The sequence below is a fragment of the Musca vetustissima genome, unplaced genomic scaffold (genome assembly GCF_032173495.1).
Source record: "Musca vetustissima isolate MV318-11 ecotype Yass unplaced genomic scaffold, APGP_CSIRO_Mvet_v1 utg37579, whole genome shotgun sequence".
NCBI lineage: Eukaryota > Metazoa > Arthropoda > Insecta > Diptera > Muscidae > Musca > Musca vetustissima.
The window spans coordinates 2,333-27,892 of record NW_026887584.1 but is presented as its reverse complement, the minus strand read 5'-3'; the positions used below and the strand labels follow the sequence as shown (position 1 = coordinate 27,892).

The following is a 25,560-nucleotide window of genomic DNA, read 5'->3' as shown; positions in this document are numbered from 1 at the left end:
AAAAAATCCACGCCTTAATAAGGTCTCTGAAAAAATATTCTTTAAAAAATCCACGCCTTATTTAGGCGTCTGAAAAAAATCCACGCCTTATTTAGGCGTCTGAAAAAAATCCACGCCTTATTTAGGTCTCTGAAAAAAAATCCACGCCTTGTTTAGGTCTCTGGAAAATATTCTTTAAAAAATCCACGGCTTGTTTAGGTCTCTGGAAAATATTCTTTAAAAAATCCACGCCTTGTTTAGGTCTCTGGAAAATATTCTTTAAAAAATCCACGCCTTGTTTAGGTCTGTGGAAAATATTCTTTAAAAAATCCACGCCTTGTTTAGGTCTGTGGAAAATATTCTTTAAAAAATCCACGCCTTGTTTAGGTCTGTGGAAAAATATTCTTTAAAAAAATCCACGCCTTGATAAGGCCTCTGAAAAAATATTCTTTAAAAAAATCCACGCCTTGATAAGGCCTCTGAAAAATATTCTTTAAAAAATCCACGCCTTGATAAGACCTCTGAAAAAATATTCTTTAAAAAATCCACGCCTTGATAAGGCCTTTGAAAAAATATTCTTTAAAAAATCCACGCCTTGATAAGGCCTCTGAAAAAATATTCTTTAAAAAATCCACGCCTTATTTAGGCCTTTGAAAAAATATTCTTTAAAAAATCCACGCCTTGTTTAGGTCCCGGAAAAAATATCCTTAAAAAAATACTCCTCCTCAAAAAAATTCAATGTTGAAATTATTAACCCTTTATGTGCCGTTTATTAAAAAATTATTTAACTTTGAATTTGGCCTCAAAACCTTGATCCAATAATGCAACATTGAATTTCGAGCCGCAACAAAAAAGTCGGATTTTCGACTTTGTTGTTGCGTCAAATCTATGACAGCTGCCGCCAGCCGAGTGAAATTTTTATGAGGGTGTTCGGTAATTCTAATGAAGCTTTAAATCATTCTGTGACGACACTATCGTCGCGTTTCCCAAAGTCAGGTGGCAATAGGTGGCTAATTTGAAACCGAAATAAAAACAAGCAGAAGTGATACCTAATCAATGGAACGTCCGCCCACCTGTAGAGTGAACAGTCACTGTCATGTCATGTCACAACTAACTAACTACCTAACGGACTGACAGAATAGGGTGACTACCAAATTGGGTGTTAATTCTTTTGTTGAATGGGAAAGAAATTGGGAAACCACTAATCAACAAAAAAAAATTTAAGTTTATTTTTTTTTTTTTTTTTGAAATTGAAATGAAATTTTGTTAAAATATGCGCAACGAAATGGTTCGACTATCAACACTTCGATTTGTCATATAAAAAGCCAGAATTTTCAATGAATTTCGTTTATTCTAAGAAAAGTCTTTACTGAAGTTAGTGGTTCCGAAAAGGCCTCCCCAAAACAAAAACAAAAAATGTTGTTAAAAAATTTCAAAATAATTTCCAATATTTTTTTATTTATAATTTTAATTAAAGGTGTGAACGGTGGTTTTGTTGGTGTTATTATTGTGTGAATTTGTTGTAAATAAATGAAAATCTTTGTTTAGATTTTACAAACGGGAATCCTTTTGTGGGCCTATTCGATCCGAAGTGTGTTGTCATCCAGGGTGATTGTCCCAATGAGAATGTGACATTTTGGCTATATACCAAGTAAGTGGAAAAACAAAGACGAATACAGTGGAACATGGTTATTGAAGTCCAGGAGATCTCAAAATAATTTTTCCGGGACCTAAACAAGGCGTGGTTTCATTTAAGAATATTTTTTTCCGGGACCTAAACAAGGCGTGGTTTCATTTAAAAATATTTTTCCCCAGACCTAAACAAGGCGTGGATTTTTTAAAGAATATTTTCTCCTTCCATATCCTTTCAGTGAAACTCAAAATACTCCCCTTAAATTGGATCCATTAAATCTATCAGCGGACCTCTTTAAGCCTGCCAAACCTCTGTACATAATTTTACATGGTTATACCGGAGATCGTGATTTCTCACCGAATACCTATATACGTCCAGCTCTGTTAGAAACTCAAGATGTCTATGTGATTTCGGTGGATTATGGTCCTCTCGTGCCCTACCCCTGCTATTTTGCAGCAGTACAAAATCTACCGCTGGCCAGTAAATGTTTGGGTCATCTAATCAACACCATGGTCGATCAGAATATTGTGGAAAATGACAGCATCCATATTATTGGTTTTAGTTTGGGGGCTCAGGTGGCAGGGCAAACGGCAAATTATCTCAAGAGGCGGTTGAAAAAGATAACGGGTAAGTTTGTCATACATATGTGTTCCCCGATTTTTAATTTACTTTCTCTGATGGGGTTTTTCTAGGTTTGGACCCCGCCAAGCCCATGTTTGTTACAGTGGGTTCCGATCGCAAGCTGGATGCCACAGATGCCGAATTTGTCGATGTCATACACACCGATGTATTGGGTCGTGGCATGCTAAGATCTATGGGTCATGTGGATTTTTATCCAAATATTGGTCCCTATCAGCCGGGCTGTCAAATGGATAATATGGAGGGTAAGGGGAGGAGACAAAACTTTTTTGGAAATTAATTTAAAAATTATTTTATTTATAGATCCCGGTAGCTGTAATCATGATCGTGCCCCTCAATACTATGCTGAATCAATACGCAACCCAGAGGGATTTTGGGCCTATGCCTGTCCCAGTTGGCTGCACAATGTCTTTGGCCTCTGCAATCCCTATTCGAATGATGAAATTATGGGTCATCGGGTCAAGAGGAGGTAAGGATGTCGATACACAAGGGGTAGATTTTTTAAAAAATATTTTTTTGGGTCCCTCAACAAGGCGTGAATTTTTTTTGAAAAATATTTTTTGGGTCCCTCAACAAGGCGTGGATTTTTTTTGAAAAATATTTTTTGGGTTCCTCAACAAGGCGTGAATTTTTTTGAAATATATTTTTTGTGTCTTAGACAAGGCGTGGATTTTTTTTTATATATTATTTTTAGGTCACGCTTTTAAAAAATCCACGGCTTGTCTAATTTTTTAAAAACGTGGATTTTTTTTAAAAGCGTGGATTTTTAAAAGGCGTGGATTTTTTAAAGGCGTGGATTTTTTAAAGGCGTGGATTTTTTAAAAGGCGTGGATTTTTAAAAGGCGTGGATTTTTAAAAGGCGTGGATTTTTTAAAGGAGTGGATTTTTTAAAGGCGTGGATTTTTTAAAGGCGTGGATTTTTAAAAGGCGTGGATTTTTGAAAGGCGTGGATTTTTTAAAGGCGTGGATTTTTAAAAGGCGTGGATTTTAAAAGGCGTGGATTTTTTAAAGGCGTGGATTTTTAAAAGGCATGGATTTTTTAAAGGCGTGGATTTTTAAAAGGCGTGGATTTTTTAAAGGCGTGGATTTTTAAAAGGCGTGGATTTTTGAAAGGCGTGGATTTTTTAAAGGCGTGGATTTTTAAAAAGCGTGGATTTTTTAAAGGCGTGGATTTTTTAAAGGCGTGGATTTTTAAAACGCGTAGATTTTTAAAAGGCGGGGATTTTTCAAAAAAATATTTTTTGGGTCCTAGACAAGGCGTAGATTTTTCAAAAAAATATTTTTTGGGTCCTAGACAAGGCGTGGATTTTTCAAAAAATATTTTTTGGGTCCTAGACAAGTCGTGGATTTTTCAAAAAATATTTTTCATAGAGGCGTGGATTTTTCAAAAAATATTTTTCATAGAGGCGTGGATTTTTCAAAAAATATTTTTCATAGAGGCGTGGATTTTTCAAAAAATATTTTTGGGTCCTAGACAAGTCGTGGATTTTTCAAAATATATTTGTTGGGTCCTAGACAAGGCGGGGATTTTTCAAAAAAAATATTTTTTGGGTCCTAGACAAGGCGTGGATTTTTCAAAAAAATATTTTTGGGTCCTTGACAAGGCGTGGATTTTTCAAAAAAATATTTTTTTGGGTCCTAGACAAGTCGTGGATTTTTCAAAAAAAAAATATTTTTTGGGTCCTAGACAAGGCGTGGATTTTTTAAAAAATATTTTTTGGGTCCGAGACAAGTCGTGGATTTTTCAAAAAATATTTTTTGGGTCCTAGACAAGGCGGGGATTTAAAAAAAAAATATTTTTTGGGTCCTAAACAAGTCGTGGATTTTTCAAAAAAATATTTTTTGGGTCCTAGACAAGGCGTGGACTTTTCAAAAAAATATTTTTTTGGGTCCTAGACAAGGCGTGGACTTTTCAAAAAAAATATTTTTTTGGGTCCTAGACAAGGCGTGGACTTTTCAAAAAAAATATTTTTTTGGGTCCTAGACAAGGCGTGGAATTTTAAAAAAATATTTTTCAGTAATTTTTCTTTTTCATTCAACATCTTCACATTTTTCTTTTCAGTGCCTCCGGTTCCTATTTCCTGAAAACGCACGACAAATCACCATTTGCCATGGGCAAACTGGTATCGCAAAATGGCCGACGTCAGCCCATGCTCTACGATTACAAGGATATTTACGATGAAGATTTCGAGCCTCAGCTACGTAAGGCATTCGTTGATTGGACCGATTATGATTTTGTAGAATTTCGAAAAATGACACATTTCGATGAGCGGCACAGTAGCAGTAGTAGTTCGGCAAAATACTGAGAATATCGAAGCAAAAAAAAAAAAAAAAAAACACGACAACCAGCATATATATGAGACATGCATTTGTTTTAGAACTGAACACACACAAAAAGGCAAACTTGACCTAATTAGATATAGATTAATAATATTTATTTGTAGATTTTAATTTGAAAATAAAAAACAAAACCATATTCATATTTATATTGAAAGCCATAATGAAATGAAAGTTTGTTGTAATTTTGAAGTTCGGGAGAGATGTTAGTAACGAAACACATTCTGTGGTTGGTGGTTGGATGTAAGGGTGATGAAGTTTTTTATTTCTAATTGGAATTTAAATTAATTCTCGATTGAAGTGTTATTTAGATTTGAACTCAATACGGCCTTTCCATGTTATTTTGCCGAAAATAAATGTCCCAATAAGGATGTTGGATTTTGGCTGTACAAAAAGTGAGTATAACCTCAATGTAGAAAAATATAAATAATTCCAAAATTATCCCCTCTTTCTTTTATAGGAATTCTCCCAACACTCCCCTTCTCTTGGATCCCTTAAATATAACAACGGACATATTTCATCCCAGCCAACCGGGCTTGGAAATTTTAATCCATGGTCTAAGTTTAAATAAGGATAAATCTCCTAATGCCGAAGTTCGCCCCTTACTATTGGAATATGTGGATGTTGATGTGATCAGTGTGGATTATGAGCCGTTGGCTACATTACCATGTCTTTATCCCTGGGCCATAGAAAATACTCATGTTGTGGCCAAGTGTTTGGCGGAATTTTTAAAGAAGCTTGTAGAAATGGAAATTTATAAACCAGAAGCCATACACATAATTGGTTTCAGTTTGGGTGCCCAAATTGCAGGCTTGGCGGCAAATCATATGGATTTTCGAATAGGCAAGATAACAGGTAAAATATCCATGCCTTGTTTTAGACCGCAAAAAATATTTTATAAAAAATACATTATATAGAACCTAAAAATATTTACTTTTACTACTTGTTTAATTTCTATTTTCTTCCTAAACAGGCCTCGATCCTGCTGCATGGGGTTTTACATCCGCCGATCCCAAGGACAAACTGGATCCCTCTGATGCTGATTTTGTAGATGTTATACACACCGATCCATATTTGTTTTCATTTATATCACCCGTTGGTCATGCCGATTTCTATCCAAATTTGGAATCGATCGTTCAACCGGGTTGTAGTTTTATCGAAGAGAGAAGTATTTTCAAAATAGAATTGAATTATTTCCTCACTCTATTTTTTCTTTGTTTTCTTCCTTAGGAAATTGCAATCATTTTCGTTCGGTGATCTATTATGCCGAATCGATTACAACGGAATTGGGATTTTGGTCGTATTATTGTGGTGACTTTGTCCATTACATTTTGAATCAATGCCATCATTTCGATGTGGAGAATCAATTGATGGGCTATTATGTCAGTGATAAGTGAGTAGAGAAATAATTTGCATTTCCTTTGTCAGATGTGTTCTATTCGTTTTCTTTCAGAGCCCGCGGTTCGTATTTCCTTTCCACCGGCTCGTCATCACCATTTGCCTTGGGTACTCCAGCCCAGACGGAGTTAGTTGTAGTTAATGGTATAGTCCAAACTATAACGGGATCATAGTTTTTTGCATAAACTATGTTGAGCATTTAATATTAAGGGAACCCCCCCCATTCTCGATTTGAATTTTTTAAGATTTTCAATGGGCTGGTAAATCAATACCAATGCTTGTTAAGGTTTGTAACTTTGCACATATATAATTGAAGATTTAAAAAAGAAGAAAAATAATTTACAAAGAATTTTTGTTATTGTTTTGTTGTTGTTTTTTGTAATTAAAGAAAAGTCCTTATTTTTGATGGCGGGCATGATAACTCCTCACTGGAACATCGGAATCCGAAAATTCCAACGGTGTTAGAAAGAGTACATGTCTGGCTCTCGTATGAACTAGGATTATTGACTTCGCTCTAAAATTAACAAAATGGTGGACCTTTGAAAAAATATTTTTAGATAATCGCCGATTTTTGACCAAAAACCAAATTAAAAAATAAGGAAGATCTTCACCGATTGGCTTTATCCTAGTTCATACGAGAGCTATACACTCCCAGAGAAACGATGCAAAATTTGGAACCGATTGGATTATTAGTTTTTGAGTTATCGTGCCCGCCATTCGCAAAAAAAAATGTTTAGAGAAAAACGCGTTTAAAGTTTGAGAAACCCTTTAGCCGTCACTTGATGCTGACACACTAAATCGGATATATCTTCAACAGTTCTTGAGATTTTCACTTGAAATTTTGTAGAGACATTCTTTAATCAGTGTAGATTCGAATTATATCAACAAAAATTTTGACCCCGAGAATGGGGGGGTCCCCTTGTAAAAATAATCCAAAAAATAGTAAAAATCTACGCCTTGTTTGGGTCCAAAAATTTATTCCTTAAACCAGTGAGCGGAGTAGTATAGTGAGACGTAGCCGACAATATGATATCCTATACAACATCCACGAAAATCTAATTTTCTGTGGTTATACATTCTGAGCTTTGGCAATATTTCGAGATATTTGCACCCTCTTGTCCGACTAGAGGTCAACAAATATTACTAATATTCAATACAGCTCTTCTAATTACTTCACAGATTCCCTTCACTGTAGGTTGTGTTGTGATGTTCGGCTTTCAAGTGTGGCCTATAGATCGACTCGAAAAAAAAAACACAAAAAAATAAGTTTTCGGTCCACTTCATCCCAATATTATTACCTGATCGTCACGCCAAGAAAATCCACGCCTTGTGCTAGGTCCCAAAAATATTCTTTAAAAAACCCCACGCCTTGTCTTAAATCCCAAAAAACAGCATCGTTTTCCCAGCCCGTAATGGAAGTAATGTATATACCAGCCGGGATACTTTCCATATTGCTCAATAAGGCTAAGAAGTGGTTCTCTATGTCTAGTAATGTGTTGAGCGTGAGCTTTTACTTTTGATACCGTCTGAGGCTGAAAATGTAAAGGTATACCTATTTCATTCATTTTTCCGACTTTGGTTTTATGTTATTTGTTTAATTTTTTTTCTGAATCCATGAATCATCGATTAAATGGATGACAATTTATCGGCCGCGACACAGCATCCTTACCATGGTATGCACATTACAACTCAAGCTCCGTTCGGATACATACGCTCCATGACTGCAAAAATTAAACACTGATAGGCACAAGGTCGCGTAACATCCCAGCATTAAGAAGTAGTCCTTCAGGGTAATGGTTTATTTAGTGCCGTCAATATTCCCCTCGTCACCTCAAGAATTATTGGTATTCCGTTATTTCCAGAGAGGCATTGCCATTAAACCCCCACAGTTTTTTTTTAATTCCCTGCTACCCACTATATATATCCGCAACCTGTGGATGTGTCCGATACCATTCGGCAATGCTTCCAACTGACAAATATAAGGATTAATTTTCAATGACAGTTTATGAATACCCATAAGTTTGTGCTCTAGAAGGCCGACAGGAGGTCTTCCGTATACTGTGGTCTTCTGGCTATAAAATAGAGTCTTCTGGCTATACAGGCCCACAAAAAATATTCTTTTGAAGGTTTTTTTTAGATAGAAAGCCCTACGAGGCCTTCTAGAAGATATTTTTTAAATCTTCTACAAAATGGAGAGCTTTATAAAGGATAGGATACAATATCTTCCATAGATATTAGACCTCCTCAAGAGGTCAGAAGGCATTTTTCCGCTGAAAGACTCAGAAAAAATATTCCATTGAAAATGGGCTACAGAAGGCTTAGTAGATCGAATGACGAGGTCCTCTAGAATATATTTTTTTAATTTTTTTTTTACAAAATGGAGAGCTTTATAGAGGTTAGGATACAATATCGTCCATAGATATTAAACCTCCACAAGATATTATTCTAAAATAATATAGATCTTCTGGCAATAGACGACATACAGGAAGTCTTCTGGCCAAAGGAGGGCCCACAGAGAGTATTCATGTCCTCTATCACTTAAGGATCTGCATAAGGTATTTTGCAGCTGGGAGACCTCAAAAAATATTCCATTGAAAACGAAAGGCTTATTAGAACGAATGCCTTATGAGGCCGATACATCTATTTTCAATATTCTATAAATTTAGATATTTATAGAGGATAGGATATAGTGAGAATGCTTCTAAAAGGTCATATCTTCTAAAAAGAAGCCATCCAGGAGGCTTTTTTATAGAAGATCTGAAGAAGATATATCCTCTTTTGAATGTACCACAACTACATAATTTATTCTGCTACCCATGCCTAGACTTCTTTCCTTAGCAAAACACACAATGGAGATACCTACAAACTACACCAGACGACGAGGATCTACAGAAGGCATTTTTCCGCTGAAAGACTCAGAAAAAATATTCCATTGAAAATGGGCTACAGAAGGCTTAGTAGATCGAATGACTTACGATGTCCTCTAGAATATATTTTTTTTTTTTACAAAATGGAGAGCTTTATAGAGGTTAGGATACAATATCGTCCATAGATATTAAACCTCCGCAAGATATTATTCTAAAATAATATAGATCTTCTGGCAATAGACGACATACAGGAAGTCTTCTGGCCAAAGGAGGGCCCACAGAGAGTATTCATGTCCTCTATCACTTAAGGATCTGCATAAGGTATTTTGCAGCTGGGAGACCTCAAAAAATATTCCATTGAAAACGAAAGACTTATTAGAACGAATGCCTTATGAGGCCTTCTAAAAGATACATCTATTTTCAATATTCTATAAATTTAGATATTTATAGAGGATAGGATATAGTGAGAATGCTTCTAAAAGGTCAGATCTTCTAAAAAGAAGCCATCCAGGAGGCTTTTTTATAGAAGATCTGTAGAAGATATGTCCTCTTTTGAATGTACCACAACTACATAATTTATTCTGCTACCCCTGCCTAGACTTCTTTCGTCCGTCAGGACGAAAGGCGAAATATTGTGAAGGTCATTACTTCATCTGACGCCAACAGACCGTCGATAGCGAACGCGATGAAATGCAACAAAGTCCTACTCCAACCTCCTTCTGCAATTTCGGATAGTGAAGGGATTCTTCATAAGCAAACCCCTTCGTTTCTGATAGAAACTGTTACAAGAACAACCGGTTGAAATAGAAAATAGACGTCCTGGAAGTTTTCTATATCTGTAGCTCCAAAAATCTTCTACAAGAAAAATACTAGCTAATTTATTAAGAAAACAAGTAAAAAAGTATCAATCGGTGTTGCCGGCAGGTGGACTAAACTTCGGACTTGATATGGGCTTGGTAAAGATAATAGGTTGTGCAAAGTTTGGTTCAAATCAGGCAAATTGACCGCATGTAAGAGAGGTACCAGAAGAAGTAGACTTCATATAGACTCGGTAAACATAATAGGTTGTACAAATCGGACAATCCATTTTCTGATATTGGAATTTATAAATATTGAAATTTCTGATAATTTATGTGGGAGATATCAGAAGTATTGGTCGACTAATCCATATTCGGACTTCATGTAGGCTTGGTAAAGATAATAGGTTGTACAAAGTTTGTTTCAAAACGGATAGTCGATTCGCATATTATGAAATTAATTTTTAATATAATTTTGACCATTTTGTACCAAAAGCAGTGGACCGCTATTTCCCGTCTTCGAACTTGAACTAAGTTTGGAAGAAATATTACGATGTGCAAAGTGTGGATGAAATCGGTTACTTCCTTCGAAAGTTATTGAGCGCACCAGCCGGCCAGACAGACGGACGAACGTTTGTAAATCGATTCCAATTTGTCTGAAATGGATTTGGTCCAAAGAAACATGGAGGGTAAATCCAATATTTCATTAGGCACATTTAGGTCCTGAATGTTGGATATAGCTGTAGCTCCAGAAGACTTAAAGGTCGTTTACATTAAACCGGATTTGGTTAACCCAGTGGGTTTAAATTTTCAATTCCTTTGAATATATGCCAAATAAATCCTCATAAAGTAGGTTAACCCGGTAAAAAGTTATAATGTAAATGCCGTATTAAACGGCTTTTACATTAGAATTTTTTACCGGGTTAACCTACTTTATGAGGATTTATTTGACATATATGCAAAGGAATTGACAATTGAAACCCACTGGGTTAACGAAATCCGGTTAAACGTAAACGTACTATTATACAAGAAATTGACCTGACATTAATGGGACTTTTTTCCAATTGTCAAAAAAATTAAATAAATTACCTGATAAAGGTCATCAAGAGGTGCCATAGCCGAGCCTAATGCTCGCCGAACATGGACAGAAACTTAATGCTATACTTGATGCAGTTCTCCATTTAAGTGAGATCAATCTTCGTTAGGTTACGCATCCTCTTCTCGTTGGCATTTTAATCCAAACTTCAGAATTCGCTGAGTGATAATCTCATAAAGGAATTACAAATTCAATCGGTATGGGAATTGTCTGTTCTGGGCTTTCCTGGATTCTTTAAAATTTTCAAATTACTTCGTAACTTCCAATATCGCCCATCTACGACACCTTGAAACTAATTCAACAGGGGTTATCAATTTCCCTTTGAATTCCCTCTATGCTTCTTCTTACTAGTCGGCTTTTCACAGCAACAGCTGTTAGTTTGTTTATTTATCTGCTACTGATAACTTCGTTCAGTCATTTCGAATTTTGTTATCAGAGTGAGATTCCGTTTGCAAAAAATTATTAAAATATTAAAAATTATTTCAATATATTTCGATTCGAAAAGTTTCGTGTGGTGTAAACAAAGTGTCGTGATTCAGCATGTATAACCGTTGGCAACATTTACAAAATCTGAAAACGATTTTCCTCAAATCGGTCGAGTCGGTACGGCCGCATAATTTATTGTCTTCGCGTAATAATTACAATTTGGAACCGCGTTCGGAAGGTGATCGAACAATTATACAGCTGCAGGGTAAACGGGTGGACATTACCCATAAACAGTGTCATGCAGTGGGTTTTGGAAAAGCGGTGTTGGGTATGGCGGTGGAATTGGAAAAAGCATTGGGCGATACACTGAAGCAGGGCATATTGAGTATACCAAAGGTAAGTAAGTAATCGTTTGTTATCGATAAGTCTATGAGGAACGGGTTATCGTTTAGAGAGCTATAAATAGAATGGTTGTTGGCTGGGATAGTACAGCGGTTACATGTATGACTTGGGATACAAAAATAATCGCATTTGGAGGCATCAAATCGAATATTGAAAATAAATATCGAAATTGAACAGATGTTTAGCAGTTGTTGTTTTTGTATTTAATTTTGTAAACAAAACGAAGCGCCTTATTTTTTTATATCTTCAAAATTAACAAAGTGAAAATTTCTTGGAATATTATATTAAAATCGCAAACCCTCCGAACTATCATGGAACGTCCAAAATTATATACCACCTTGCGGCAAATGCGTCAGGCCGAAAAGTTACAAAATCAAAAGGTTCCTTCGGCAGCAGCCGCTGCTGAAAATATTCCCTCCTTACCAAGTGAAACAACCAAGAAACTAAATTTCGGAGTCACCTATAATGTTTTTAAGAATCTGCTGCCTTTAAATGTCAATGACTCGATTTTACCCTCCCCACCACAACAACAATCATCTTCAAGGACAAGTAAAGTTGCAAAATCCGCCGACACCTCATTACAGCCAAATTTGCGTGACTATTTAAAACCAATGCCAGCACTAACACACTGGGTCCCCGAACCGGAGTTATCTTTGCAATTTGATTATTCTCGTGGTTTTGATGTATATCAAAATTTGGATTAATTTATTTTATATATATTTTTCTTAAATTATATTTTATTAATAAATACAAAAATTAGAGTTTTAAAGAAAGTTTTATGGGTGCCTTTAAAGAATAGTTTTTAGGGTTCTATACAAGGTGTGGATTTTTTAAAGAATATTTTTTAAAGTTCTATCAAGGCGTGGATTTTTTAAAGAATATTTTTTAGGGTCCTGACAAGGCGTGGATTTTTTAAAGAATATTTTTTTGGGTACCCAAACAAGGTGTGGATTTTTTAAAGAATATTTTTTAAAGTTCTATCAAGGCGTGGATTTTTTAAAGAATAGTTTTTAGGGTCTCCAACAAGGCGTGGATCTTTTAAAGAATATTTTTTGAGGGTCTCCAACAAGGCGTGGATCTTTTAAAGAATATTTTTCTCAAACAAGGCGTGGACTTTTTAAAGAATATTTTTTGTGTACCCAAACAAGGCGTGGATCTTTTAAAGAATATTTTTTGAGGGTCTCCAACAAGGCGTGGATCTTTTAAAGAATATTTTTTGAGGGTCTCAAACAAGGCGTGGATCTTTTAAAGAATAGTTTTTAGGGTCTCAAATAAGGCGTGGATCTTTTAAAGAATATTTTTTAGGGTTTCATACAAGGCGTGGAGTTTTAAAAATATTTTTTAGGGTAACTCATATAAGGCGTGGATTTTTAAAAAAATATTTTTAGGGTCTCAAACAAGGGTGGATTTTTTAATAAATATTTTTAGGGTCTCAAACAAGGCGTAAGATTTTTAAGTTCAAAAATATTTTTAAATTTGCAAACAAGGCGTGGATTTTTTAATAAATATTTTTAGGGTCTCAAACAAGGCGTGGATTTTTTATGTTTTTAAGGGTCTCAAACAAGGCGTTTTTTTATGTTTTTAGTTTTTAGGGTCTCAAACAAGGCGTGGATCTTTTAAAGAATTGTTTTTAGGGTCTCAAATAAGGCGTGGATCTTTTAAAGAATAGTTTTTAGGATCTCAAACAAGGCCTGGATCTTTTAAAGAATAGTTTTTAGGATCTCAAACAAGGCCTGGATCTTTTCAAGAATAGTTTTTAGGATCTCAAACAAGGCCTGGATCTTTTAAAGAATAGTTTTTAGGATCTCAAACAAGGATTGGATCTTTTAAAGAATTGTTTTTAGGGTCTCAAACAAGGCGTGTATTTTTTTAAAGAATATTTTTTAGGGTCTCAAACAAGGCGTGGATCTTTTAAAGAATAGTTTTTAGGATCTCAAACAAGGCCTGGATATTTTCAAGAATAGTTTTTAGTGTCTCAAACAAGGCCTGAATCTTTTCTAGAATAGTTTTTAGGGTCTAAAACAAGGATTGGATTTGTACAATCCGTCTATTTAACGAAAATCGAATTGGTGAAGTGACTTCAAAATAAAAACTAACCTCAAAAATAATTTTTAAGTAAAGTTAAGTGTAAGAATAATTGTAAGTTCAAATTTAGTTATAATTTTTAAATTTGCATAAAATACTTCTGATCCGAATTCTCTTTCCAGGGTAGTCAACAGCAATTTCATGAAATTAAGGAAATGTGCCTCAAAGAGGACACCGTGTTTAGGGTCTATGAAGGAGCTGAAAACAATCAACCCGATATGATAGCCTTAAAGGCGGCCAAAGAAATCAAGTCCCTTGCGGAATCATTAAATGAAAATGATATTTTCTTCGTTTTAATTTCGGGAGGTGGTTCAGCTTTACTACCACTCCCCAAAGATCCGATAACTTTAACAGAAAAAATGCAACTAATAAAAAACCTGTCCAACAAAGGAGCTTCCATACAAGAAATGAATCAGGTTCGCATTGCCTTATCATCGATAAAGGGTGGCCAATTGGCAATGGCTGCCAGCAAAGCTTCAGCGGTAATCTCCTTTGTGATAAGTGATATAGTTGGCGATCCAGTTGATTTGATTGCCAGTGGACCCACATGGGTTTCAGCGACTTCAACGCCGAGGCAAACCACCCCTGAAGAAATTCTCAATAAATACGAGCTATGGCAAGATTTGCCGGAACATGTGAAAATTCTAATTACCACTGGAAATGATGGGGAAGTGATGTCGCAACAGAATAATTCAATTTATGTGGTGGGAGATAATCGTGTGGCCACATCGGCTGCAGTCTCCGAGGCCATGAATTGTAATTATAATCCATTTATTGCATCCACCACCATGCAGGGAGATGTACAGGATCTCACCAAGACCTATTGTGATTTTTTGGCGGCAATATACGATTTCCAGGAAGGCCTTATTGAGGAATATGAGCTGAGGAAGAAATTTCCATTTGATTCAAGGATTTTTCAACATTTCCTAAAAACCCTGCTTATGTGCCAAAAGTCAAAGAAGCCACTAATGCTAATTACGGCTGGAGAACCCACGGTGAAGGTTGGTCACCCTCTTTTAATTTATTTTTTTAAAGGAAATATATAATTTTATTTTGGTATCTTTTAGGTCTCGGGTTCTGGTCTTGGTGGCCGTAATCAAGAATTAGCTTTGCGATTGTCATTGGAAATCTATCGCCGTTTGCGAAATGTTTGTTTCCTGAGTGCCGGCACTGATGGCATTGATGGACCCACAAATGCTGCTGGTGCATTGGCGTGTTCAGAAGTCGTCAAAGACTTCTTGGAATTGAATTCCAAAAATATTTGTGATTTGGAATCATTTATCAATAACAATGATTCATATAATTTTTATAAAGGAGTTAAGCAGGGAGATTATCATGTGGTCACAGGACATACAGGGACTAATGTTATGGATCTGCATTTCTTTTTATTGTTATAAAAGCAATGTGCAATAAACTAAGTTGTAAATAATTTAAATAAAATTAACATTTAAAAAATCCACGCCTTGTATAGAAGCCTAAAAAATATCCTTTAAAAAATCCACGCCTTGTATAGAAGCCTAAAAAATATCCTTTAAAAAATCCACGCCTTGTATAGAAGCCTAAAAGATATCCTTTAAAAAATCCACGCCTTGTATAGAAGCCTAAAAGATATCCTTTAAAAAATCCACGCCTTGTATAGAAGCCTAAAAGATATCCTTTAAAAAATCCACGCCTTGTATAGAAGCCTAAAAGATATCCTTTAAAAAATCCACGCCTTGTATAGAAGCCTAAAAAGATATCCTTTAAAAAATCCACGCCTTGTATAGAAGCCTAAAAGATATCCTTTAAAAAATCCACGCCTTGTATAGAAGCCTAAAAGATATCCTTTAAAAAATCCACGCCTTGTATAGAAGCCTAAAAGACATCCTTTAAAAAATCCACGCCTTGTATAGAAGTTTAAAAAAATTCTTTAAAAAATCCACGCCTTGTACAGAAGCCTAAAAAATATCCTTTAAAAAATCCACGCCTTGTATACAAGCCTAAAAAATATCCTTTAAAATATCCACGCCTTGTATAGAACCCAAAAAAATATCCTTTAAAGAATCCACGCCTTGCATAGAAGCCTAAAAAATATCCACGCCTTGTATAGAAGCCTAAAAAATATCCTTTGAAAAATCCACGCCTTGTATAGAACCCAAAAATATTTAAAGAAAACATTTACTTATAATTTTCAAAACATTTTCCAAGAACTTACATCTAAACCATAATACAAATTGTTCCAATTAAAATAGTATTGAACTTTGAATGAGTGTAGCCCCTAGACGTTATTGTGTCATCAATGTTGACATGTAGCCAGAATGGCAAGCGATATCAGATCTTTACGCGCTGAAAGTGTGAAGAGGCACAAAATAAGACATGTGCCTCTTCATTACAAGCAAATTGGGTCCAATTTTAATTTGCATGACAACTATATGTGAATGTGTGTGTAGCAAATACTTACAAACATACCCATCTTGGACTGTCCAGTTTTTGTCTGCCATGAAAATCTTCATTTGATTCTAATAATTCAAACCTATTGTCTTGCGGAATGTTTGTTTGGTCTGGTGGTGGATGGGGATGAGGAGGGTGGGAAGTCAATCAGTAAATTAAATAAAACAAATTTTCAATTGAACTTTGCATTCGATGTGATGGAGATGATGATGGTGTTGTTGTTGATGTTGTTGTTATTTCAAAGAAATTCCAAATTCCATTTCCAGTGATGGATGACAATTTATGGCAATTGTTTGTCTCTCGTTTGGGTTATTTTGCATATGGGAATCACATGTAAATATGTATGTATACAAAACATAAAATTATTTTTAATCTGTAGCATTTTATAAATATGATGATTCATAATTCTATATATAATTTTACAAACATATAATTCAATAAATACAATTAAATATTTTAATTAATAATAAAAAAATGTAATTTCTAATGTTTGGCATATTTGCATTTAAAGTTATTATTCCAATAATAAAAATGAATTAAATAAAAAAATATTTAAAAAATCAACACCTGTTATAGTGCCGGAAAAAATTATTTAGAAAATCTAGGCCTTGTATAAGTTTCCTAAAAATTATTTTTAAAATCTCCAATTTGAAAGACCACGTTCCAAGACGTTGTTTTCTACTTGGTCTTTCCATCTGATTCGTGGCCTTCCCCTTCTACGTGAACCATCAGCTGGTTAGCTTTTATATGCCTTCTGTGTTGGGGCATCTTTATCCATTCTCACAACATGACCTAGCCAACGTAGTCGCTGCAGCTCAATACGTCTAACAATGTCGACGTCCGAGAATATCTGATAAAACTCATGGTTCATTCGACAGCTATATTCACCGTCAACGCAGATCGGACCATAGATTTTTCGCAGAATTTTTCTTTCAAACACCCCAAGAGCTGCCTTATCTGTTTGCGCATGTACCCATGCTTCAAATCCATATAACAGCACGGGTAGTATCAGCGTCTTGCAAAGTGTGAGTTTGGTCTGGTGGGAGGTGGCTATGTTTCTAAAGTACTTACTTAGACCATAGTAGCATCTGTTGGCCATCACAATCCTTCTACGAATTTCAAAACTGATGTCATTCGTTTTTTTTATGGCGGTACCAAGGTATATAAAATCTTTGACTACATCGAAGCTGTAGTTCTCAAGTTCCACAGTTGGTCCGAGTCTGCTGGACGTCTTGCGCGTTGATACCATCAGCTTGGTCTTCTCGCCGTTTACTGCCACATCCACTTTGGCGGACTCCTTCTCAATTTGTTCAAAGGTGGCTTTTACCGCTCTCAGTGTTCGACCCATTACGTCGAAGTGATAGGCGTAGGCGAGTAACTGGTGTTATTTGGTGTACAGAGTGTAATTTTTGTTCACTTTTGCCTCTCGTATGACCTTTTCCAGCAGGATGTTAAAAAGGTCACACATATCGTCTTGTCTCATTTTTTGTGCACGGGACACAGGATACTGAGGTTGCAATCATTGGGCATGCATTCCTCTAGCCAAATTGTACTAATCAGCTGGAGCATGCTCCTGACCAGCATATGACCACCAAGCTTGAATAGTTTGGCTTGTAGCCCATCGGCACCAGCTGATTTATTATTCTTCAGCCGATTGATTGCTTTTAGGTCCTCATCTTGGCTAGGTGGTATACACTCTATACCGCCGTCTATTATTGGTTCTGGGGTATCCTCTTCACCGCTACTATTTGATTCAAAATGCTCCTTCCAGATCCTCAACACGCTGTATGTATCTGTCACCAGGATCCCATATTCATCTCTATAGGAGGATGTACCTGCACCAAAATCTTCGGTTTGGTGTATAACTCGTTTGGTGTATAACCTCGGATCGACTGAACGTCTAATACACTTGATGAATGCCTTCCGTCTATCACAACATGATCAATTTGATTCCTCGTTGCTTGATCAGGAGAAATCCAGGTGGCCTTGTGTATATCGAGATGATTGAATCTGATGCTGCTAACTACCATGTTTTTTTTTGCTGCCGCGAAGTCAATCAACCTAATACCGTTGTCTGATGTTTCTTAATGGAGGCTGAATTTTCCGACGGTGGGGCTAAAGATATTTTCCCTTCCGATTTTTGCATTAAAATCTGCTAGAAGAATTTTAATCTCATGGCCAGGGCAACGATCATATGCTGTTTCTGGGAGCTCATAAAATATGTCTTTAGTCTGCTGATCTTTGTCTTCGGTCGGAGCATGGGCGCAAATGAGACTGATGTAGAATAACTTCGCTTTTATACGGATTATAGCAATTCGCTCATCTACGGGGGTGAATTTGGAGACGAGGTCTTTTATTCTCCTATTAACTATAAATCCGCAGCCAAATTCATGTCTCGTTTCATGGCAGCTATAATACAGGGGGTAATCATCTGATTTACTTATGCCAGTCCCTTTCCATCGCATTTCCTGTAAGGCAATAATATCGGCTTTGTACTTCTTGAGTACATCCGCCAATGCGAACACTGCGTCTCTTCTGTACAACATGCGCACATTCCATGTGCAGATTCGCAAATCGTTTTCCTTTATACGTTTGCGGGGGTCGTCAACATTAGGAGGGTTTGGTTTTCTTCTTCTTTGCTTTTTCATAGTAGGATGGGTTTTCCGAGTGTAGGCAACTAACCCGACGCCTCAACCCATTTTTTATAGTTGTTATGGGTGAACTCGCGGCACATATTAGCTCACTATTTCATCGGGTGATGAAAAATGATACCCCAAGTGGCACCACGGGGAGGTAAGCCTGGAATTCGCCATGTTAAAGCCAATCAGAGCAACGGCTATGATTGGCTTCCATCATCCCCTGCCCGAAAAAAATTCTCATTAGAATAATCTCAATTTTTTGTTCTTCGAATATTTTATCTAAAAATGTGTCAATGTCATCTAATTCAAATGTCATTTCAGGGTAATAAAAATTCAGCTACCCCTCGAAATTCCACAAAAAATGTTTCAATTTATTTTTTATAGCATAATTTTAATATTTTTTATTTTTTACGACCACTTCTGTATTTTTTGTTGTTGTTGGCTTTCTCGTGCCAGTCTTCCCTCATTATGGTCGTAATAATTAACACTGCATTAAGTTAAATAAAATATTAATTTGCAACAATTATATAGGCATTCATTCACACACACATACATGCATATCTATGTATGTAGTGCTAGTGCGTGTTACTAACTAGCATCAAACACAAAGGCAATAAAAAATTTTATTTCAAATATGAATTTTATGATTTCCGACATTTAACAGCAAAAAAAATGTTAATCGGTTAATTGTTGTAGAAATTCAAAAGCGGCACGTGTTTGCTTCAAATTTAAAAAAATATATATTTTTTAAGGATTGGTGAAGACTAGTTAAGGGAGAGATTGTAGACAAGGTAAGGGCACATTTCATCTTGGGAGAAGACTCCCCTCAGCTAGTCTACAGAAAAATCCCTCAGATGCCCTTCGGCTCACCTAAGAAAGAAAGTCTCTCTTTCATATTTTCCAGTAGACCCCATAACAATATTGGAACAATATATGGCTTAACCTGATAGACTTGTTGGTGCCATTGACCGACCACAGAATATGAGATTGTCTCCCAAACTCAAAAAAAAAAAAAAAAAAAACAATAACATATAATCGAACAAAAACAACAACTACTTCACTACCAGAATAGCCTAACGAGGCTGACTTCTTAACCGACTGGACTCTTTTTACAACGTTTATTATTGTGTTGTTGTTGGTGTTATTGTATTTTGAAAAAAAACTTCGAAGAATTCCCTGCTGTTTAAAAATGTTCGGATCATTTAAACAGCAGATGTTGTTTTCATGGCTAAAACTTTTGCAGCTAGGATAACTACTAGACCTGTTGCCGATGTCTATGTGTTGTGGTTTATTTTGCAGTGATTGTTGCTGCATATGACTGTTGTTGCAAGACCACAAAAAAAAATTGAAAATGGAAAATAAAACCTAAAAATAAAACATAACATAACAATCACTTGACCAACATTCTTCGGTTAGTTGTTGCAACAACAACAACAGGAAAAAAATGAAAACATTATGAACAACAATGTGGTCCAAAGTGGCGGGGTGGTATGATGAGGGTAGTTAGTCCTTATTTTAGAGGCATGGATTTTTTAAAGAATATTTTTATGGTGTCAAACAAGGTCTGGATTTTTTAAAGAATATTATTTAAGGAACCCAAACAAGGCGTGGATTTTTTAGAGCCTATTTTGTAGGTTCTATATAACGGCGTGGCGTAGGGGATGATAGATACCAAGCAATGGCTCTGATTGGCTTTAACATGGCGAAGCCCAGGCTTATCTTGGTCCCTCTTTCATCTCAATTGTGGACACTGTCGCCCTGGCCATGACATTAAAATTGACCGTTGCCCTGGCCATTACATTAAAATTCTGCTAGGAGATTTTAATGCAAAAAACGGAAGGGAAAATATCTTTGGCCCCACCGTCGGAAAATTCAGCCTTCATGAAGAAACATCCGACAATGGCATGAGGTTGACTGACTTCGCGGCAGCAAAAAACATGGTAGTTAGCAGCACCAGATTCAAGCATCTCGATATACACAAGGCCACCTGGATTTCTCCTGATCAAGTAACGAGAAATCAAATTGATCATGTTGTGATAGACGGAAGGCATTCATCCAGTGTTTTAGATGTCCGTTCGATCCGAGGAGCGAATATCGATTCGGACCATTACCTTGTGGCAGCTACGGTACGAACCCGTCTTAATGTGGCAGCAAAGGTGCGATCTACTGTAACACGGAAATTTGACGTCGAAAAGCTGCAAACACAACAGATAGCAGAAGCGTACTCCGCTCAACTTACCCAACTGCTTGACGAAAGCACCCCTTGTCCCGATAATAGTATAGAAGCATAGTGGCAGAGAATTGCCACTCCCTACAAACTGCAGCAAAAGCAACACTTGGGTACCAAAGACCACCATCAAGAAATCCGTCGTACGATGAGGAGTGTCGTAATGCTACTGATATGAAAAACGCAGCGTATAAGGCAACCCTGCGGACAGTAGCAACACGTAATGCGATGGAGAACTATCGGGAGAAAAGGAGTGAGGAGAAAAAATATGAAAAAACAAGAAATACGTGAGCATGAGCAAATCGAGATGTACAGGAGTCAGAATGAAGTCCGAAAATTCTACCAACGGGTAAAACACCAAACCGACGACTTTGGTGTAGGCACATCCTCCTGTAGAGATAAAGGAGGAAACCTGGTGACAGATACAGACAGCGTGCTGAGGATCTGGAAGGAGCATTTTGAAAAACTTCTGGTAACAAATAGTAGCGGTGAAGAGGATACCCCAGAACCAATAATAGATGACGGTATAGAGTGTGCACCACCTAGCCAAGATGAAGTCAGAATAACAATCACTCGGCTGAAGTATGATAAAGCAGCAGGTGTCGATGGGTTACAAGCCAAACTATTCAAGACTGGTGGTCAGATGCTGGTAAGGAGCTGATTAGTACAATTTGGCTAGAAGAATGCATGCCCAGTGAGTGGAACGTCAGCACAAAAAAGGGCACAAAAAAGGAGGCAAGACGATATGTGCCAACTATAGAGGAATAAGTCTCCTTCCCATCGCATATAAAGTGTTATCCAGCGTACTGTGTGAACGATTGAAGCCAATGGTCAATGACATTATTGGACCATACCAATGCGGCCCTGGCAAATCCACCATCGACCAGATTTTCACTCTGCGCCAAATCCTGAAAAAAAACACGAAAAACACATCTATTCGTCGACTATAAAGCCGAATTCGATAGCCCTATCCGTTCAGAGGTGTATAAAACCATGTCTGCGTTTGGCATTCCTGCAAAATTAATATGGCTATGCAGGAAAACTTTAACTGGCGCAAGATCAGCATTTAAAGTCGGAAAGGACCTATCGGAGCTCTTTAATACCGAACGGGGATTCATAGTGATAGTTTTTCGTGTGACCTTTTTCAAATCCTGTTGGAAAAGGTCATACGAGAGGCAAAAGTGAACAGAAATGGCACTCTGTACACCAAACAAACATGTTACTCGCCTACGCCGATCACATCGACATAATGGGTCGAACACTGAGAGCGGTAACATCCACCTTTGAACAAATTGAGTCCTTCTGCCAAAGTGGGTCTGGCAATAAACGAAGAGAAGACCAAGCTGATGGTATCAACAGGCAAGACGTAGAACTGTAGAGAACTACAGCTTCGAGGTAGTTAAACATTTTAGATACCTTGGCACCGCCATAAATAAAACGAATGACATCAGTTTTGAACTTCGGAGAAGGATAGTGATGGTCTGAGCAAACAACTCAAAAGCAAGGCCACCTCCCGCCAGACCAAGCTCACACTCCACAACACGCTGACACTATCCGTGCTGTTATATGGATCTGAAGCATGGGTACTTGCGCAAGCAGATGAGGCTCCGAAAGATCTATGGGCCGATCTGCAGTGACGGTGAATATCGCCGTCGAATGAACCATGAGCTGCAGCGACAACGTTGACTAGGTCATGTTGTAAGAATGGATGAAGATGCCCCAGCCCAAAAGGCATATAAAAGCGAACCAGCAGATGGTTTACACAGAAGGGGAAGACCATGAATAAGATGGAAAGACCAAGTGGAAGACAACATTGCCAAAAATGGTATTTCAAATCGGAAAAACTGCGCAAAAGACCGGCGCGCCTGAAATCTTTTCTTAGTTCGGCTTATGGAACGAAAATTATGTCACAAGCCAGCTAAGTAAGTATTTTTTAGGTTCTATGCAAGGCGTAGATTTTTTAAAACCTATTTTTTAAGTTCTAAGCAAGGCGTGGATTTTTTACGGCTTACTTTTTAGGTTCTATGCAAGGCGTGGATTTTTTAAAGCCTATTTTTTAGGTTCTATGCAAGGCGTGGATTTTTTAAAGCCTATTTTTTAGGTTCTATGCAAGGCGTGGATTTTTTAAAGCCTATTTTTTAGGTTCTATGCAAGGCGTGGATTTTTTAAAGCCTATTTTTTAGGTTCTATGCAAGGCGTGGATTTTTTAAAGCCTATTTTTTAGGTTCTATGCAAGGCGTGGATTTTTTAAAGCCTATTTTTTAGGTTCTATGCAAGGCGTGGATTTTTTAAAGCCTATTTTTTAGGTTCTATGCAAGGCGTGGATTTTTTAAAGCCTATTTTTTAGGTTCTATGCAAGGCGTGGATTTTTTAAAGCCTATTTTTTAGGTTCTATGTAAGGCGTGGATTTTTTAAAGCCTATTTTTTAGGTTCTATGCAAGGCGTGGATTTTTTAAAGCCTATTTTTTAGGTTCTATGCAAGGCGTGGATTTTTTAAAGCCTATTTTTTAGGTTCTATGCAAGGCGTGGATTTTTTAAAGCCTATTTTTTAGGTTCTATGCAAGGCGTGGATTTTTAAAGCCTATTTTTTAGGTTCTATGCAAGGCGTGGATTTTTAAAGCCTATTTTTTAGGTTCTATGCAAGGCGTGGATTTTTAAAGCCTATTTTTTAGGTTCTATGCAAGGCGTGGATTTTTTAAAGCCTATTTGGCGTGGAATTTTTACGGCTGTTACAGTCATAAAAAAATATATTTAAAAAATCCACGTCAGTTATAAAATTATCGCCCTTCCGTTTGTCTAAAGAGTTTCTCCCTTGGCCTTAAATATCATGTAAGACTTCATCCATTTCCCCTACCGTTTATCCCGAATGTCTTAATATTTGTAAAAAGTACCCAACAAAAACCTAACAATGTTGGAATCCTCTAACATAAATTTATGCGAATAAGACGCAGAGAGAAGAGAGGGGGGTGCGAAAAAATTCCAATCACTTGCAATAATAACGAGCGATTATAGAGGTAACTTGTATAATAGTCCCAGCAAACTAGAGAGCCTTTGAAAATGCTACAATCAAGGCAACAGCACCACAGGTTGCCTGGCTTTGCGGCAGTGGTACACAGGAGCAGTTAAAGAGTTGAAATGCCAGTTTGTTGTTGTTGCTGCTGATTTTTTTCCAATTCCTAGGTGCCGGTGTTGTTGTGCTCCTTTAAATCGGTGTTTGTTTTGTTTTTTGTTGCTCCATCATGGATGATGTTGCAATTATGCATTGATGTCGTCATGTTGCTGCATTTTACTTTGCCGATTCCTTGCTGTTCGGCGCGGTGACTAAAGAAAAAGTAGAAAATTTAAATTCGATACAACAACACACAAAATACCACATATTTTTAGAGGAAAAAAATTGTTGTGTTGTATTTAATCAAAACGCTTATGGGGCTTGCTTGCAAAGCTTTTTTGCTACACAGCATAGCACGGGACAGCCGGAACAGCAATTGTCGGGTAGTCGAAAAAAAGACGTCAACAAGTCTAGCACATGAAAATAGTAATGACGACAACATCAGCAACAGCCACCACAACAACCCCAACAACAAAACCCCATAAAAATACTTTTTATTACTTTGTACTCAAGGCATCTCCTTAGCAGCTGCTGGAAGGCATGAGCTTTGACCATCGTCCATCTGCTGTGTACGATGATTTTTGTCTATCTGATTGGCCTCCACCGCTGGATATTTGTACACCATATCGCTCTCTCCTAACAGAAGCTGTTACTTACGCTCAAACCAAACAGCAACAAAAAACACAATTCCAAATGGCTGTTTAATGTTTAAAAGATGATGTGATCGGTCATAAGTCATTGCTATAAAAAATACGACGATGAAGAAGAAATGAAGACTCATCTTTCATTTGCTTCTTCTTCTCCGTGATCGTCCATATATTATAGACAACACACGCAGCAGTACAGACACATCACCACGCATGTATATGGTCGACAGCAGCATCATCATCACTGGATGGTGTGAACAGATTTGACCAAATGGAGGCACCTAAGTGCTTAAATTTTTTTCTTTGATACCCTGAAAAAAATCCACGCCTTTTTTGGGTACCCTGAAAAAATATTCTTTAAAAAATCCACGCCTTTTTTGGGTACCCTGAAAAAATATTCTTTAAAAAATCCACGGGTACCCTGAAAAAATATTCTTTAAAAAATCCACGCCTTTTTTGGGTACCCTGAAAAAATATTCTTTAAAAAATCCACGCCTTTTTTGGGTACCCTGAAAAAATATTCTTTAAAAAATCCACGCCTTTTTTGGGTACCCTGAAAAAATATTCTTTAAAAAATCCACGCCTTTTTTGGGTACCCTGAAAAAAATATTCTTTAAAAAATCCACGCCTTGTTTGGGTACCCTGAATAAAATATTCTTTAAAAAATCCACGCCTTGCTTGGGTACCCTGAATAAAATATTCTTTAAAAAATCCACGCCTTGTTTGGGTACCCTGAATAAAATATTCTTTAAAAAATCCACGCCTTGTTTGGGTACCCTGAATAAAATATTCTTTAAAAAATCCACGCCTTGTTTGGGTACCCTGAATAAAATATTCTTTAAAAAATCC

General features: G+C 36.8%; 3 protein-coding genes across 3 annotated transcripts; all 3 read left to right on the top strand.

The window, feature by feature from the left end:
• The first annotated feature begins 1,035 nt into the window (after positions 1–1,035).
• Positions 1,036–4,557, top strand: LOC133335202 (pancreatic triacylglycerol lipase-like). The gene is made up of 6 exons (XM_061543505.1): positions 1,036–1,054; positions 1,528–1,630; positions 1,851–2,239; positions 2,305–2,496; positions 2,555–2,720; positions 4,314–4,557. The coding sequence occupies exons 1-6, from the start codon at positions 1,036–1,038 to the stop codon at positions 4,555–4,557; spliced, it is 1,113 nt and encodes a 370-aa protein (XP_061399489.1).
• A 234-nt stretch (positions 4,558–4,791) lies between these two features.
• Positions 4,792–6,159, top strand: LOC133335201 (pancreatic lipase-related protein 2-like). Its single transcript, XM_061543504.1, has 6 exons — positions 4,792–4,831; positions 4,890–4,983; positions 5,049–5,443; positions 5,562–5,756; positions 5,819–5,981; positions 6,042–6,159. Exons 1-6 carry the CDS (start codon positions 4,792–4,794, stop codon positions 6,157–6,159), a joined length of 1,005 nt encoding a protein of 334 aa, XP_061399488.1.
• A 5,127-nt stretch (positions 6,160–11,286) lies between these two features.
• On the top strand, positions 11,287–15,056 carry LOC133335206 (glycerate kinase-like). Its single transcript, XM_061543508.1, has 3 exons — positions 11,287–11,568; positions 13,782–14,660; positions 14,727–15,056. The coding sequence occupies exons 1-3, from the start codon at positions 11,287–11,289 to the stop codon at positions 15,054–15,056; spliced, it is 1,491 nt and encodes a 496-aa protein (XP_061399492.1).
• The last annotated feature ends 10,504 nt before the right edge of the window (positions 15,057–25,560 follow it).